The sequence below is a fragment of the Phyllostomus hastatus genome, unplaced genomic scaffold (assembly GCF_019186645.2).
Source record: "Phyllostomus hastatus isolate PE091 unplaced genomic scaffold, TTU_PhHast_1.1 phas_contig_150, whole genome shotgun sequence".
In the NCBI taxonomy this organism is placed as follows: Eukaryota; Metazoa; Chordata; class Mammalia; order Chiroptera; family Phyllostomidae; genus Phyllostomus; species Phyllostomus hastatus.
In genome coordinates this window covers 5962853-5980949 of record NW_025333611.1, presented here as the reverse complement: position 1 = coordinate 5980949, position 18097 = coordinate 5962853, and the positions used below count along the sequence as shown (strand labels likewise).

The following is an 18097-nucleotide window of genomic DNA, read 5'->3' as shown; positions in this document are numbered from 1 at the left end:
GTCAGGGCTGACAGTTGGGCTGTGGTGGTTGTGCCAAAGGACAGAGGTGCGAGATTCACAGCGGTTGGAAAGAGTGCAGAGGACAGTTGAGATTCCCATCCCCAGGCTCCGCCCTCTTGTCCCCGCCCCTCCCACCGCCTCCATCGCCCCGCCCCCCACGTCAGGCCCCGCCCTGTCCAGCGCCTAGAACCGCGAGGCCATCCGGCACCCGCGAAGAGCGAGCGAACGAGCGGCGCAGGGACCCCGCGGGCGGCTGGGGCTCTCGCGGCACCCGCCTCCTCTCCCTCCCCTCGGGCTCTCGGGGCCGCTGGCCGGCACCGCCTCCCGGGAAGATGGCGCTGCACTTCCAGGTCAGTGCGCTCCGCCGCCGCGGGAACCCGGCGGGACTCCGCGATCTGGGGACTGAGGGCCGAAGGCGGCGGCGGAGGCCGCGGGGCCGCGGACCGGCGTCCCAGGGACGCGGCCACTGACTGGCTGGGCTGTACACCGCGGGCTGGAGGAAGGGCGGCCTGGGCCGGGGGTGGGGGGCGGGGTGGGGGGTGGGGGGGGGGCAAAGGCCAGCCTGGGAGGTCGCCCCTGCGTGGGGCGGTGTGCGGACGCCGGAGATCGGCGGGAAGGGCGGCTTCGGCGGGCGCCCCGGGCAGGTGGGAACCCAGTCCGGCTGGACAGCCTTCCCGCCGCGCCGGCGGCCGCAGCCCCGTCGTCAGTCAACACACAGTTGGGACGGAGCTCGAGAGGGGCCCTGAGTCGCCGAAGGTGCCGCGGCAGCAGCTGGACTTGGACTGGCCGGAGCGGGCAGGGGCTGTTTCCGTAGGGAGTTGGAGGCACAGACCCCGGCCCGGCGTGCGCCGGGAGCGTGGGGATGCTGAGGCTGTTCGAAGAGGAAGGCTCCCGCATCCTCGGGCTCCTCGGGCTCCTCGGGTGTGTGCATCCACTTATTTATTCAACGAACATTTATAGAGCTTCCCACTGTGTCTTAAACACTGTGCAAAGTTCTGGGATGAAGGATGACGACATTTTCCCATCCCTGCCCTCGTTGCATGCAGCATTATTACAGTACATGTGAAAAATGGTGTGATCGAGTTCATCAGAGGATACCCTGGGAACACGGAGAAGGGGGCAGCCCACCGAGTGTGGGAGGCAGAGCTGCGAGGCGTCTCAGACCGGAGAGGCTTCGAGCTTCTGGCCACTTCCATCTGTCCACGTTTTTTATTGAGTTCTTACTTTGCTAAGTATTGAAGATACAGCTGTAGCAAAACTTGATGGTGTCTACTGTCCGGGAACTTGCAAGCTAGGGGTTCTCCACAGACCTGGAGGAGTTGGCTGGGTGAAGAGGAAGGGAAGGGCGGAGAGGCAAAAGGACCATGGGGGCCAAGGCAAAGAATTGTGGAAGAACGTGGCGCACGGCAGGAAGTTGGGTCTGGCGGGAGCGGAGGAGTCATCACAAAAGGGATGGGAGCAGGGGAGGCTGTGGATGGCAGGAGAGACGACTAGGGAGGGGTAGGCAATATCTTGATACGATGACAGTGTATCCGAGTGTCACGTACGCTTTGTAGACTTCCTTGGGTCCCCCTGTCGTCACACTGATTCATTCCTTGGCAGCTCCAGGGTGTTGATGGATTAGGAGGTGGTGAGCCCCACACACGGCCTTTGGACTCATTGCCACTTACTTTAAGGGCCTCCAGGTCAAAATAATGTGATTTATTAGTACTTTATAAATATGCCGCCCTGGGAAATTTTCGCAGGAAGAATCTCACAGGGAGGACTTAGGGATTGTAAACAGGCATTCAGAGGTTACCAGTTCAAATTGTGAGTGTAAATTAAAAACTATGGCGGGAGTTTGGAACATTTTCCGACTTGGAAAGGTGATGCATAATAGTATTATCACTCAGTCCTGGAAGACTGCTTCATACTTAGGTAGAGTGTTGGAACAGTTAGCTGCTAATCCCAAAACTGCCCATACTGGTTTCCTAGCAATGTATTTTGGAGCAGCTGTGGGCAGCTTAAAAGTAGAATTGGACAAATAAAAGATCAGATAGTTGGGGGCGGGGGCAGAAAAAACTCCAAAACTTCTCACTTTGAATTCTTTTCAGCCTATAGGATCATATTGTAGTCCAGTTAACTCAAGAAACATTTATTAATAATGATAACCAGTCCCTAGCATTTTGAATTTTCATATGCTCGGTGTAGATCGGGAGCCCCACAACTAACTTGAGAAGTGTGCACATTATTCCTGAAGACACGGAGTCTCAGAACAGCTGCGACTTGCCCAAGGCTGCAGGGTTAGAGTAGACCCAGGAACTCAGAGTTGCGTGTTCTTTCATGCCTGCAGGCTACTGTCACCCCGACACAGCAGACAGTTGGACATTCTGCTGTTGGGGTGACGAGTAAAGCAGTGGGTTTGTGTAAGGTGGGGTTACGGCTGTGCTCCACGATCTTTTTCACATCATGGGCATCCGTAAAACACGCTAATTGTGTAGTTCATTGGCATAAATTGTCGACGGCCAGAAGCCTGCTGCACAGGCAGCGGAGTCAATATCAGGCACACCCAGGACCCACTTAAGGTACACGCGTTCTGGGTAGGGAGCCGTGAGTTAGGGCGCTCCGTCCAAAAGGAAGTAATGGACCTGGGTTACCTGAGGGGAGACGGTTCAGATTGAGGATGAAGAGCGGTGTGAGGAAGGTTAGAGTCGGGAACAAGGACAATGGAGGGTAGGTAGCGCACGGAACAGAGCGCCCTTGATGAGAATCGAGAGAGAACGTTGCCGATAATATGGGCGACCTAGTTGGTCGATGTTTTTTTTTTTCTTCTTAGGATTGTTCCTGAATCAGGGACCATAGCCTTGCTTGTTAATACCCAGCCAGGCTATCTGATTTGATCTAGACGTGATTGTGAACTGTTGTATTTGGACGCGGTGGTAGCATGATGAAATGGGGCCTAGGACCGACCTTCCTGGCAGTGTGGACTTGAACTTGGAGGAACGGTAGACAGAGGACCGTGTGGTGCTCTGTCGTTGTCAGTGACCAAGGCAGTATTTACCATGTAGTGTGATCTGCTGTGTGCCGGACACTGGAGTAAGCTTTCTCTCATCTTTTCTGTCTTAGTCTTGACAGTTATTTTGGAAGGCGGATATTATTTCAAACTAATATTTATCGTCTTCAAAATGAGGTTTAGAAAGGTTAAATACTTTGCATGAAGTTACTTAGTAAGTGCCAGACTCCAAGCTCCCACTCTTATTCCCAAAGAAACCAATTAAGAATCCAGGGCACTGGAGGCCACAGTCAGAACATGTTGGTTCATTGCTCTGTTGTCTGTGAATACCATGTAGAGGTGTGAAGCCTTTATTTAAAAAGAATTGGTAGGACTTTGTAACAGACTAGGTTTATACCTGAAATCAGCCGCACTTCAAGAGCTCACTTCTGACACTAACTCTGTGTGTGTGTGTGTGTGTGTGTGTGTGTGTGTGTGTTGGGGGGCTTTCCCAGCACCACCCTCGAGTTTGCTAGTTTGTCAGAAGGACTCAGAGAATTCACTGAATGCCGTCATTCTCGTCATTCTCGAGGCTGCAGTTTATCACCAGGAAAGTACACAGATTAAAGCTCATTAAAAGAAGAGAGGCAGAGGGCGGAGTCTCGAAGAATTCCAAAGGAACGTTTTCGTTGCCCTCAGGACATGTTACTCTCCGAGCAAATATGTGGGCAGCGTGCGCTGAGTACGGCAAACCAGGGAAGCCCGAGCTTTGAGTTTGGAAGGTTTTATTGGGACTTCATCAAGTAGTCATGATTGATTGATTGCCCATGTAATTGATCTCAGTCTTTTAGGGAGATGGATACCATGTAATCCAAAGTCCCCACCCTAAAATGGGTGGTTGACATTTCTGGTGTGGCCAGACCCCAATTTAAGTCTATGGGGTGGACCCCCCTACACTGGGTTCTGAACAAAAACATTCCTATTGGGTATGACCTGGATTATCCCCCAGAATCTGGGGGCAAAGGCCGGACTTTTCTTTGCGCAGGACCCAACTCTTAATTACAGAGGAGGGGCTACTGAGGGATGAAGAGCCAAAGGTAACATCAAGATTGCAAATCTAGCTTCTGGGCCAGACCTCTGGAGACACCGAAAGAAAATAAAGGGACAGAGGGGACATCTGTGGGAAATATATCCAATTCAGTTTCTGACACTTTTGGGTTGTTTTCAGCATCTTTCTGGCTTCCCAAGAGGAAGACATTTGTAGGCAAATATAAAGATGGTGACAGAGTTGAAAGCACAGACTAGGACGGTCATCTGCAGATTGGTGGTGACTGAAGTGGAGGGTGGCAAGGTGGCGGCGAGGAGACGGCGTGCACCTGGGGCCTTCTGTTTGGCTCGGACTTGACCACTTACTCATGTTTGATCCGGAGCAACTTACTTGTATATTTGATCTCTCGCCGTCAGCGCGTCTGTAAAGCAGGTGTGCTTGCAGGAGTCTGCTTTTCAGGATTGGTTTAAAAAGTAAAAGATGGAAATACTTCTGTAAACTATGAAGCCCTAAAACAATACTTATCCAGGTCCTTGCAGAACAGGTACAAGAGGCCCGGGAATAAGCCAGGGAAGGCGTAGTAAAGGGAGGAAGAAACAGGGAGTTTGTGGGAAATGCAAAAGTGAATAAAGGCGTTTTTTTATTAGTGGTAATCAAGAAGCTTAATTCCAAAAGGCAGGAAAGATATAAGGAAATAATTGAAAATAGTTTTAAATTGAATAGAGGTGGGATTTTCGTGGTTTGTTTATTTATTTATTTTATTATTAGGGGACATTTCCCCCCTAGAACAAAAGCCTTCAGTTTTTTTAGTTTGTTGAAGTATAATTCACAATAAACTGCACATATTTAAACTCTGCAGACGGATGAACTTTGACATTTGTAGAGACCTGCGAAACCACGGGTGACGTCAAGATAATGTGCGTACCAGTCATTCCCCAGACGTGATGCCTCCTCTCCCCCCTCCCCCGCCAGAAGCCGCAGAGGTCCTCTCTGGCACTACAGAACCATATGATACACATTCTTTTTGTTTGGCGTCTTCTTTTTCTTTTTTTAATTTTACCTGAGGACATGCTTATTGGTTTTAGAGATAGGGGAAGGAACGGGCCGAGAGAGGGAGAGGAACAACTATGTGAGAGAGAAGAATCTACCAGTTGCCTCTCACATGTGTCCCCGACTGGGGACGGAACCCACAGCCTAGGCATGTGCCCTAACTGAGATCAGCCTGCGAGTCTTAGGTTTGTGGGATGACGCTCCAGCCAACTGAGCCACCCTGGCCAGGGCTGTCTGGCTGCTTTTACTCAGCACTTACCAGTGGATAGATACGTGTGTGGGAATGAATGACTGTGTAGAAGGAAGTCACGTCCTGTAGGGTTCACTGTGCATCAAGTGCGAAGGCCAGAAACAAGCCCAGAGTGACTTGGAAGATCTTTATTTACACTGTACGCAGGATTGTGTCCTTGTCTCCTGGGCTGTGGAAATTGGGTGCTGTCTGTTTGTATTTGATAGTTGCTCTGTAAGAGTTAGGCGATGTCCAATTCTACTTGTTCTACCCATTAGTTATTTAAATGGACTTATAATGCTGATACTAAGCCTTGTGGAAGCTTTAATAACTCAAACCAGATTTGTCAACAGATCGAGAAGAGAGTCGTTTCTTTGAGGCCTTCTCACGTTAATCATATTCTCTGACATCCGTGTGTGAAGCTAAGGTGCAAATGTATCAGTTCGCTGTGAAAAATGAAGTCTCTGTAGAGAGGTTCTTTGGAAAGTCAAATGCTGATCAGAAGATTGCTCGTCGGTCAGCAGTCTCACCTCACTGTGGGGTTAACTGCTGCAAAGGTTTGCGTAGTGCCCTCCCACCAGACCGAGGATCCGTGTGTACGCATGCTCTCCTCCGAAAAGGCTTGGTATGCCAGGCATGTGTTTAATTGCAATAATTACAGTGAAAGAGTAGCTTGACTTTTTTCTCCCTTGTTTCAGTCTTTTGGAAGAGAAAGTTCAAACCTTTCTATCTTGCGCTGCCTTTCAGTTAATAGTTTAAAAATACCTGTGGGGGGAAAATAGGTCACTGGTGACAGTTCAGACTCAAACATAAATACACCCCAGACTTGTTCTGTGTTGAGGATCTCTGAATCAGTATGAGAAAACAGGCAAAATAATTTCCAGAACTTTTCCAGAATCTCTCCAAATAGATTTGCTTAGGAACCATTGATTGATTAACGCTATTTGCACTCGCTTCCCAGGGCTGTTGTAGCCAATTGCCACGCGCTGGGTGGGTTAAAACAACAGCATTCATTCTCTCGCTGCTCTGGAGGCCAGAAGCCGGAGCATGTGCCGGTGGGGTGGGTCCCTTCCGGAGGCCTTGCGGGAAGAGCTGTCCCCTGCCTTCCTCCCCGTCTCCGCCGGCCGCCAGCCCCGGCCGTCTTTGGTGTCCCCGGCCACGTAGCTGGACCTCTCCAGTCTCTGCCTCCTCCTCCTCCACGTGACCTTCTTCCCTGTGTCTCTGCCTCTAAAATGTCCCTCTCCTTTCTCTTACGAATCATTAGATTTAGGGCCCTCCCTGAATCCGGTATGACTTCATATCCCAAGATCCTTTTTCATGGATTTGCGAAGACCCCATTTCCGAATGAGGTACTGGGGGTTGGGGCTTGGACACGTCTTTTAGGGGGATGTAATTCCATTCATTGTAATACTCATAACAAACAATTGGCCTTTACAGTGTGCACTGTCTGCAGAAGTTATGCATCCTTCCCTCATTTAATCTCCCAACAAACCTGTGAGGTGGATAGACACGGCCACTAGCCTCTTCTTCTTGATGCCTTTTGTATTTGAACAGCTAGGTCTTGTCACTTTCTGGCCCAGTTCTTCTTGTACTCAAAGTTGCCTTCTTCAAAGACTCTTAGACCTATGTGAATGTGGCAAGGTCCGTTTATTATTGAATTATTCTGGGTATTATCAGGTCTGAAATCCAGCCCTTCAAGTTCATCAGGTAAAGAAGACTTCTGAGCTTGATCATGAAGTCTGAGATGGAAAGGGGTAGCTCCTTTCATTTTTGTATTTCTTACCCTTGGAGAAAATAGGGGGATTCATGTATATCGGTGAGTCATGCATTCTCGGTGGATTTTGATACTATGAACAGTGTGTTATAGCACTCTGAGGACTCGCTGGACCATCTGGGGTGGGGGGTGTCTTTAAAATGTGGTTCACTTGAGATCCTTTATTTTATTTTATTTTTATTTTATTTTTTCCTTTATTTTAATTTATCCACTTGAAGACTTTCATTTGTATTTTTATTTTCACCCCGGCCAAAAATTCCCAAGCCCGGGATGCTGGGCCCCAACCCGGATGGGGAAGTGGAGAGTGCCGTGAGGGAGCTAAGAAGGAGGAGAAGTGAGAAGGGTGGGGGAGGCAGAGGGGTCTCATCTCGGCGCATTCCTGCTAGGCAAAGGCCCCCCGTGCACTTGAGGGAGCGTTCGGACCAGTGCAGCTGCAAGGCTGACGCAGAAGTTCAGGCCGGAAGGGGCACAGAATAGCGTTTCTTCATATGCCCACCTGACATTGAAATCTGTGCCAATCGTTGTCCATCTTTCAAAGAATAATTCTCTTCTGATTCAAGTTCCAGGGGAATAGTTTATTTTCGTAGGACACCATTAACAAAAGGTCTTTAAAACTGAGAGGAATGCTGAACTCATTTTTAAATTTGTTTCAGGTTGTATCTGCGCATCCTGTATCTTCAGTTGAGATTATATTTGTAAACAGAATGAATTATTCTTTGTGCCTGTAAAGTAGGAGCAGAGGTAGCTCCATAAACATGTATTGAGTTGATGAACACAGGCTCAATATCTGTATCCGTTTCCTGTTTCCTGTGATCAATATATTTATCTAATTTATTCCACTCAAGTAAAATACTCACTTTTTTTCTTTTCAAGAGTTTGGCAGAATTGGAAGTATTATGCACCCATCTCTACATAGGGACTGACCTCGCACAGAGAATAGAGGCTGAGAAGGCACTCCTGGAACTTATTGACAGCCCAGAATGTCTCAGCAAGTGTCAGCTGTTATTAGAACAAGGAACAGTAAGTATTTGATAAGTGATTAATCATGAAAGATCAGTGGATATATGTCATTCATTCTTAATGACCTCGTGTAGGTAGCAGTGATGCCTGATAGGTATTACCACATGTCTTTTTGCTACGGTTTATTTCACTGTCAGAAAGCCGAATCAGAGAAGGGATTGGGAAGCCTGAATGAAGGCACGCTTGGAGAAGGGTGCAGGAGGCGGACATAGACATGAATTGAAGTAGTTTGTTGATTCCGCTTGGCCCCTCTTTATGCATCATACCAGTGGGCGAAAGTTACGTTTTTATAAAGTTGACTGACAGCTTTAACAAAAAAATCTAAGGTGGGGGAGGCCACCTCCGAGTTGTAACTGACTCTGAAACAGAAGGAATGATGGGTGGGGGGGATGCTGAAGACTTCCTGCCTCCTTCCCTTCTAGAGTTCCATAGCCTTTTATTCAGCAATTAGCAGATGCTTAAACGTAAAACGGGTGCTGCACTGCCTACTTGCTGTATGTTTGTGCACTGAAGCTACTCACAGTTCAGTTGAGGAGGCGTAGCTGTGGAGGGAGACCTCTGACATGACACGGTGAGCAGTGCCGTGAGCGACCGTGCCATGAGCGACCGTGTGGTCCAGAGCAGAGGCCAGCAGACCTTTTCTGTGAAGTGCCAGCCTGTAGACAGTTCAGACTCTGCGGGCCAAGAGACAACATCAAGGGTCTTCTGTAAACATGTCTATAAGAAGAGAGAAAACACATGTCCCCAAAGTTTTATTGATGAAACTTAAAATGTGACCGTTGAGTACAGCTTTCTTCCTATAGGCCTGCTAATGAAAAGAATGGAGTTATCCTTTTGGGGGTGACATTTTGCTTACTTGGTGTTCAGAGTTCGTATTTCCTGTCCTCAGCGTTGATTGCAAATGTTCCTATGTTAATAGCGATCTGGAATGAGGCTTTACGTATTTCATTTTTGAAAGTGCCTTTTCACACAGGTAGGGTCTCACAAACATCATCAGTCCGCGAGCGTGTGATTTTGATTAAGCATATTCATCACTAAGGAGGCGTTTATAGAATTCTGCTAAAACTTCTCTTGAGATTTGCCTTTTAGAATGTGAATACTTTGCTGATTAGTCACTTCCCGTGGAAGGTCAGGTGGAGGCTCCTCAATTGCTCGGTTAAATGGGTTTTAAGACACGGGAACGGCTTTTGCACCGGCAGCCCAAGGTCTGAAAACCGCTGCTGGAGCTGTCTTTTGCGCTCAGAAAATATATCGGGAATAGAGATCTAGCTACTTGTTTCAACTCCCGACAGCGCGGAAGCATGTAAAGCAGCTTGGTAATACTTGTGATTCAGACAGTGTCCGTCGTCCCTGAAGTGACTTTTATTGCAGTGTAAGCTTTGTAAGTAAGTACTGAGCACCGGTTGCCTTTTAGGCCATTTACAACTTGAGGTTGAAGTCATTAAGAGACATCAAGTTTGCAGCAAAAGCTAATTTCTTAAAGCCATTTAGTGTCCGCAGTAGTGGCTTAGAATGGTTCTTCTCATTCGGAAAAATTTCAGTCTCAGCCCTGAGTTAAAAATAAAAGCTGTGACGAGACTCGACCACTGCTAAGCTACTGAACTAACTGGGTGGTAGGGAAAGCCAAGATATTCAGCTTCTGTGTCTGGTAGGCACAAAAGTGAACAGAAGTCCACAGTTAACACCTCTGCCCCATCACGCCGACAGACTGGGGCATTTAGTGCAGAGTGTCCACTGATGGTTAGTGCAGCGACTGACCGCGGGCTTGAGAGCCCTTTCCCGCTCCACGTGTTTTTACCACCACCAGTGACGCATCTTTGCAGACACGACTCCAGGTGGCACAGAATTAGTGTGCTCTCAGCTTCTTGAAGAACATTCTGGCCTGTAGTCTTGCAGACTCTTTAGGGGTTAATTCCTTAGTCACTCCACACTCAGCACTGATTTCTGGAGTAAACGGTGAGTATCGGTGGCAGTGTGGGCAGTGTCAGCAGCCTCCGTGACCTCGGCGAGCACCGAGGAGAACCTCGGGTCACTGGCCTTGCTCGAAACCTGCTCCCGATGCTGCTCAGATGTCTTCCCCCGAGCGGTGTGCTCACCGGAAGGCTAGTGGCCTGAAGTCTGTCTTCTCTGCTTGTATCTCTTTGGCTACTGCCGTCAAGTAATGGTGATTTAGTTCACTCCGTTGGTAAGGGGATTTCCTTGCTTCGCTCATGGATGAGCCACTTGAAAACTTATCTTTGGCTGCGGCCTTATTTTCTGTTTTTGAGAAGACGTTCTGCTGCGATGAGATACTTTGTTTCAAATGTCATGCTTTTTCTGTTTGCTTCATGGGAAAAATTCGCAATATTGCTTAGGAAAAGTTCTTACTGTAGAGTTTTAATTTCTGTAATTTCACCTGTGATGACGGTAATAAATGTCCCTGTTCTTGCAGACGTCCTATGCTCAGCTCCTCGCGGCAACGTGTCTCTCCAAACTTGTCAGCCGCGTCAGCCCTCTGCCCGTGGAACAGAGGATAGATATCAGTAAGTGGTTTGAAATGCCTTTCATCAAGTTGTATTCGTTTTCCTTCTAAATATGCCGAACTGCTATAGGTGTGCCAGGTATTTGACTCTGTCATTTTACAAAGAGTAGCGGCCCAGTCTCCTTTGCCCATCTGGTCATGGGTGACGATGATCATACAACCATGTGTGATTGAAAACACATGTGTTTAAATGGATCATAAATAGCAACTAGCATTGTATATTTTGTGCACTATTTATGAAGTCTTGCACTATTTTATTTTAGCCGCTGAATTTCGAAGGTTGGCACTATTGTTACCCTCACCTTACACACGAGGAAATCAGATTCGACAGGCTCTGCAGTGTGTCTGAGATCTCACAGCTCAGGAGCAATAGAACAGTGATCAAACCCACACAAAATGTGTGGGCCTCGTGTTCGTAGTCTTGTCTTAACCTCATACACTACTGAGTGATGGGGAAAAGTCAGTTTTCCAGTATTTCTCAGGAGGCTGTTTGGAGATTATTTGGGACGCATGTATAAAATCAAAAGCAGATTTCTGAAAGGGGTTGGGTAGAAGTGGAAGAGGGTATGGGGGGAATAAGTGGTAATAGGGAAAATACAATAAAATAAAAAATAAAAATAATTAAAATTTAAAGAAGCAGACTTCTCCTTATTAGGAAGATATCGTGTATGCGGATGAGTAGTACTTGTAGTTGGAAACTGATTCTACTAAAGTAGCAACATATTTTTCATGTCATGTATTTTAAGGAGTGTGTTTGTGTGTCTGTGTGTGAATTTACTTTTTATATGGACGAAGCTCTAAGAATTGAGGTATGGGATTTTTAAAAATCTTTTTTTCGTATTAGAAATAGATTGTTGATTCATTTCTGCTTTCTGGTCTCAGGGTTCTCATGATTCATATTTGTGTATCAGAAACATTAAAATAAGGGTGGTGGGTCTTTAAGATCCATTTTTGAATGGAGCACACGACAACGTGGCATTTGCCTCACAAATTTGACTGGTATTTCTCTAAGTGCTGGGAGCCACAGACGCCGCGGCAAACCCCGAGGAGGACGTACCCATGCCCTCGAGGACTCGTGTGCTTAGGGATGCAAAAGAGAAATCACGGTTTTAAAAATGAAGGTTTAAACGTTATAAACCTAAGTCATTAAACATTGTTTTTGTTTGACTTCTATACACACACACACACACATTTTAAGTAGACTTTATTTTTTAGAGCAGTTGTAGGTTCATGGCAAAACTGAGCAAGAAATACAGAGTTCCAGTGTTCCCCTTGCCCCCGCGTGGGTGTCGCCTCCCCCGCTGTCAGCATCCCGCAGCGGAGTGGTGTGTGGGTCGCAGTTCATGAGCCTCCCCCGACACAACATTGTCCCCCAGAGTCCGTAGTTTACATGAGGGTTCAGTGCTCTCTGTGGGTTTGGGTAAACGTGCGAGGACATACATCCTCGTTATCATATTACATAGCATCGTTTCACGGCCCTGAAAATCCTGTGTTCTGCTCATTCATCTCTTCCTCCCTCCAGCCCCTAACACCCCCGGCAACCACTGATCTTTATACTGTTTCTACAGTTCTTCCGGAACGTCAAGCAGTTGGAATTACACGGTGGATAGCCCTTTCAGATGGGCTGCTTTTACTTAGCAGTATGCGCTGCAGGTTCCTTCACGCCTTCGTGGCCCGGTAGCTCTTTTTTCCTTTTCTAAGCACTGAGTGATGTGCCGCAGTCCGGTACAGCAGCTTCTGCACTCACCGCCGGAAGAACAGCTCGATCGCCTCTGAGCTTTGGCAGTTATGAACGAAATGGCAGTGAAGCAGGTTTTCCTGTGCGCATAAGCCTTCTCCTTGGGCAAACCCCCAGGAGCGTGATTGCTGGGTGGTATGGTAACAATATGTTTAGGTTTGGAAGGAATCACCAGATTGCGTCTTCCGCGTGGCTGTAGCGTTCTGTGTTCTCACCAGCGGTGAGGGAGAGTTCCTATTGTTCCGCATCCTCGCCAACATTTGCTGTTTTCTGTGTTCTGCCCTTTGGCCATGTTAGTAGGGCCCATGGCAGTGAGTGTCTCGCAGTTGTTCTGATTCGCAGTTCCCCGGAGACGTGGGATGTGGAGCATCTTTCTCGTGCTTGTTTGCCGTCGGCGTGTTTTCTTTGATGAGGGGTGTGTAGGCTCAGTTCGCTCGGCCTCGGCATGGGGGAGGGGGTTCTGTATTCACTCGGCATTTTTCCTATCAGAAACCATGCAAAAACAAAAGTGACGTTTTCATTATACTCCGCTTATTCTCTCACATATCAATTGAATTGGAACAAATTTGCTTTTTCAAAATAAGTCTTATGGTAGAATTGACTAAGTAAGTATATGTCTCAAAGAAAGGGAATAACTTTGTGTCCAAGAATGTGTATTTACCACCTGATTTTCTTCACATGATTCGTATTTTGTTTCTGGAAAGTCCAAGTGACCACTGAATGTTTTCTTTCAGGAAACTACATTCTTAATTACGTGGCATCACGGCCCAAGCTGCCTGCCTTTGTCATCCAAGCCCTGACCCAGGTCATCGCTAAAATCACCAAACTGGGCTGGTTTGAGGTTCAGAAAGACCAGTTTGTCTTCAGAGAGATCATTGCTGACGTGAAGAAGTTTCTTCAGGTAAAAAGGCATTGTAACAGTATTTGAATGTCATTCTTAGGTTCAAAAAACTACTTGTGTTAAAGTTGTGTGGTTTGTTTTGTGGCCACCAGTTCTATATGATTATGATTTATTACTTGTCCTCTGAGTCCTTTATTTTTTAATTGCCAACAAATAAGGACCTTGCCATTATATAACATGCAGAGCAGAAGGATGAATTGTAATGTTTTCTAGTTGCAGAAGTATATGTTCTGTCATTTCTAGCATGTGTGTATCTGTATTTCATGTATACAAAACATGTACATAATGTTTTCCTGTATTGCTCATTACATCTCTTTGAAGTAGACGTTATTTTGTAAATGAGAAAACAGGCGTGGAAAAGTGAAGTGATTTGCATAAGGTTGCACAGTGACTCGGTAATGCATAGAGCTAGCATTTCAACAAGTTTTCTAACTTAATACACGTACATATATATCTACAGACCAATATATTTAATTTTACACTGTACCACATTGACTAGATTAGCTTCTCAAGAATGTTTTCAGCCTAAGTGCAAGTGTTGGGAAACCCGGTCTGTGATTTCCTGCCCCCGTGTGCCTCTTGTGATGACCCCCCTGCTCTGCTCAGCATGACTCGGAGCTTTAAAGATAACGTGTTTTCTAGCCAAACTTTAACCCTACTTGCGAGAAAAGTACTTTAGCTAGTGCTGTGCTGGAGAAGCAGTGATCTGTTAACAATTCTCAAAAAATTGGCAGTTTGGGACAATTGAGAGATGGGTCAATATGGGTTTATTAGCAATCAGGAGCAGTCTGGACTTTCTGAGATGTTACTTCTTACACAGCAACTGTAAAATTTAATCCCTGTGTGAGATGTAACTCCATCATGCAGTGCGATGCCGGGCACCTCAGAAATGACATGCTGGACGGGCTGCTGCCCTTTCATCATGGTGTTCGAACCATGGCCCACGAGTACGCAGGCCCTCGGGTCTGCATTGGGTAGTGTCACTTCAGTGTTGAGGAGATGCCCAGCAGCTTAGCTCTGTTCATATCAATGAGTGTTATGGTAGAATTGGTTTCTCTGTAAGTCGTTTCACTTAAAGTGGCAGCACCTGTGGAGGACTTACTATATTTGATCATCTAAAACCACGTGAATAAGTGTTTTCCGCCCTGAGTAGGTTTGCCCTGGGGGCAGACAGAGGTGGTTTGTGCAGAGACTGGTGAGTTTCTCACTGCGGAGTTGTGCTTGCAGTTTCGGCTGGCACAGTAGCGCCCTCTCTGGTCCGTCACCACGACTGCGTGCAGCTCATCAGGAATCATGAGCGTAGACAAGTATAGGCTTCAGAGTTCTTTTTTCTTTTTTTTTTTTTAATTAAGGTTGAAACTCAATGGAATGAAATCATTCCTGTTGACTAATGTTTTTCAAGCTCCATTTTTAATGGCTGGTAAATTGGGTTTTAGTGTGCTTTTGTCAGTTGTGGAAGATCAGAAGAAACAGAAAATGTTTGATTTCCAAAGTTTATTCTAGTATCCAAACAAGCACTTGCTTTCTTGGTATGTGACTTAACCTGTCCTTGATCCGTGAGGGAGACGGTTCACTTGAATGTGTCAGCACTCGAAAATAGTGGTACCGAAAGATCCCTGTGGGATCAGCAGCCTCCGTGAGTTCTGCGCTAGAAATTACTTTAGGTGTGTTAAATCTTTAATGGCCTGAAGTTGTGTACATCTTCCTTTCTCCGTCTTTGCAGTCTGTGGCTGCCACACTCACACACTCCGTGCCTCCCTTCCACACACACACACACACACACACACACACACACGCCCGGAGGACCCTCCTGGTGTCTGGGGCCGGGCTACTCGCATCGCTGCCCACAGCAAATAAGGGGTTTGTGTCACGATGCGAGTCAACGTGGTCCCGATTTCCCCCAGAAAGACTTGCTCTGAGAAAGTCCCAGCTGAACAACCAGTGTACGTAGTGACTTAGCTCTTTTATCTTCTACACAAAATTTTTCATCCTCTCGTGGACCACTCCCCGACCGTTCTCAGATCGGAATTGGGTTTGCAGACCACCGGCAGATTCAGGGGCCGGCCAGCCGGGCAGGGCGCCCCCGGGAGGACTTTGCGCCTGGGGCCCCCAGAGGACGGAGGCCTCAGGCACAGGAAGTCCGTAGCTCGATTCAGGAAGTTCAGGTCGTCTTAAAGAATTAAAATGCAAAAATTATGGCGCACTTCTTTTGTTTATAGTTTTATTATGAGATGGTTTGAACCTAGTTACACTTAGTGACCCACCGTTAGTGGAATTTGGTGATGGGGAATGGCCAACTGTAAAATTAAAACTTGAAAAGTGTGTCATCTGGTAGTGTATTTTTACGATTCCGCTATAATCAGGTGCTACGTTTATTCAGACTTGCCGTCTGCGTTGGCAGTGGGGTAACTTGTTAGTCATGTGCACATAAAACCTGAATTTTGACCTGAAGAAGTTTTTGAGATTCGACTGGAAAGCGATTACGTTACAGCGTTGCAGAGGCTGTGAAACTGGACACCGTCCTGAGGGTACGTGTTTACCCCGGGGCTGGGGGCACCGGGGACGCCCTCCTTGCAGACACGCAGTACGTGCACGCACACGCTAATTGTTCATTGAATGCGTGCGCCTCAGTGGCCTCCACGCAGATTTATAGAGCTAAAAAGTGGTTTTTGTTCGTTCTTATCGAGGGCCTTGTGAAAAGTATGAAACCCGACTCCTACGTTTTCAGGTTTAGTTTATGGTAAGTTCTGGGTGCTGAAAACATGTTGTAGAGGGTCACGTAGTTCTGAGATTCGTGAACTGCTATCCCACTCATCTCTGTGTACTAATTTATTCCTCAAAAAACGAACTTGAAATTCTTCATATTTGTGGACCTCATTGTGCTTTTTCTACATATTTTAATAGATATATGGCTAAGAGAATGCTATGTTTCAGTATTTAATTACTTGTCAATATTACCCGGTTTACACACTAAGAACCAGTCGCATCTCCAGTTAGTCTGAACTTGGTTATTTTCTCCGAAGGGCACCGTGGAACACTGCGTCATAGGAGTGATAATCCTTTCAGAACTGACTCAAGAAATGAACCTGGTAAGCCTTTCCGTCTAATGGTGAGAAGACGTTTGCTAAGTAATGCTGTTTCTTTGATATAAAATCTTCACTGTGTGGCACACAACTCTTGAGTAGTCAGGTGTTGTTTTCCTTAATCTTTGGTGGGATAATAAGTGTCGGAATACTTCCATTGTCATTGAAAATGATACCAAAAGTAGAAAGTACTGCAAAGAATAGGGAATTAGACACGGTCCTTGCTCCATGGCAGTTGGAGAATTATCCTTTTATGTTCTGCATATATAGTAATATCCTAACCATAAAAAAGAAATTATGTGCAGTAGAGAAACAACCCTTTATTTGCTTACGAATAGAAGAGAAGCGGCGTGGTAAATTGATACTCAATAAATGGCACACAGCAGGACTTATCACAGAACAGGCATTGGCACTTGGCCACTTGCTAGCAGGGGTTTTAACCCTGCACAAGGGGGGTTTTCAGAAGCCGCGCTTCCCCCCGCCGGTGCCTTTGTGAGCTCCGCAGCTGAGCGCCGTCACCTGCCCCTGTTCACTCTCGTCCGTCCGTTGTGTGGCTCTCAGCAGAGCAGAGGCAGAAGTGGGGTTCTAAGGGGAATGCTACAGTAAGGGGAAACGTAGGTTCTTGTGTACAAATTGATCGTCATCTTGAGTGGTCTGTGTTTGTGTGTGTGGATGTATCCACATATATATATATACACACACACACGCGCGCGTATTTACGTACACGCACGTGCGTACATGGAGGGAGCTCGCCAGGCCCGCTTGCCAAACTCCCTTTGGAGAGACAATATAGTTTCAGTGTGTAAAAAAAAAATCCTCCGAAATAACTATTTTCTACTTGTGTTCAGTCAAGAATTAGAAAACACTTCTGGATGTGAAGGATTTCTAAAATTAAAGTGATCTCTTAATACACCACAGCCAGTTTCTTCCCTGGTATATGTAAAGATTTCTTGCCTTATGCCAACATCTATGTGTGTATCTCTAGGACTAGTAGTAATATTTCCTCAAACAGAGTGATTGTGTCGGCATTACGATAATTATGGGACATTATGATGAGGAGTTTGGCTAAACCTGTTAAACTCTGTAAATAGTCTGAAGAGCTGTAGCTTTCTTTAAAAAAATATATGTATATATAATTTTAGTATGAATATTTTATCCCATAAAAGTGAAGAGAATAGTACAAAAACCCCATGTGTCATTATTCAGCATACACCACCATAAGCTTTTTGCTAATCTTAAAAACGAGAATTTTTTTTTCATTTCCTTCTTCAGAACAGGGTAGGAATACAGACTGCCCTGGTAGTGAGGGGTTTCTGTGTGTAGATTGTTACTAAGACAATACTGGGTAGTTTGGAGTTCTGATAGAAGTATGACCCAGAGAGCAACAAAGCTGTTTTATTTTTTAAACTAACTTTAATAAACTTACAGAAAACTTGGGAATCTAATACAAAGAAGTTTCCTCTACACCATTTGCTACTAAGTTGCCGACATGGGCCCAGAATACTTTTAATCTATTTCTTACACACAAGGACATTCTCCTACATGTGAAAATTAGAAAATTAAATGACATATTATTGTTATTCTCACACTGCATTTAGGTTTCGTCGTTTGTCCCAGGGAGGAACTAGTTTAGAATCATGCGTCTCATTTATTGGACGTTTTATTAGTCTCCGTCCATGTAGAAAAGTTCCTCGATCTTCCCTTCACTTGATTCACGTGACCTTGATACTTGTGAAGGCTGGTTGTTCTGTACAGGGGCCCT

General features: G+C 46.3%; 1 protein-coding gene across 2 annotated transcripts in view; it reads left to right on the top strand.

Annotated features, from left to right (window-relative positions):
- The first annotated feature begins 229 nt into the window (after window positions 1-229).
- RANBP17 (RAN binding protein 17) overlaps window positions 230-18097 on the top strand; it is a 227730-nt gene continuing 209862 nt past the window's right edge. For both annotated transcript variants that reach the window (XM_045823997.1, XM_045823994.1), the window contains exons 1-5: window positions 230-350; window positions 7946-8092; window positions 10524-10614; window positions 13086-13252; window positions 16276-16341. In XM_045823997.1, the coding sequence (XP_045679953.1) occupies window positions 333-350; window positions 7946-8092; window positions 10524-10614; window positions 13086-13252; window positions 16276-16341 (489 nt within the window). In that variant the 5' untranslated portion in view covers window positions 230-332. The remainder of the gene's footprint in view (window positions 351-7945; window positions 8093-10523; window positions 10615-13085; window positions 13253-16275; window positions 16342-18097) is intronic.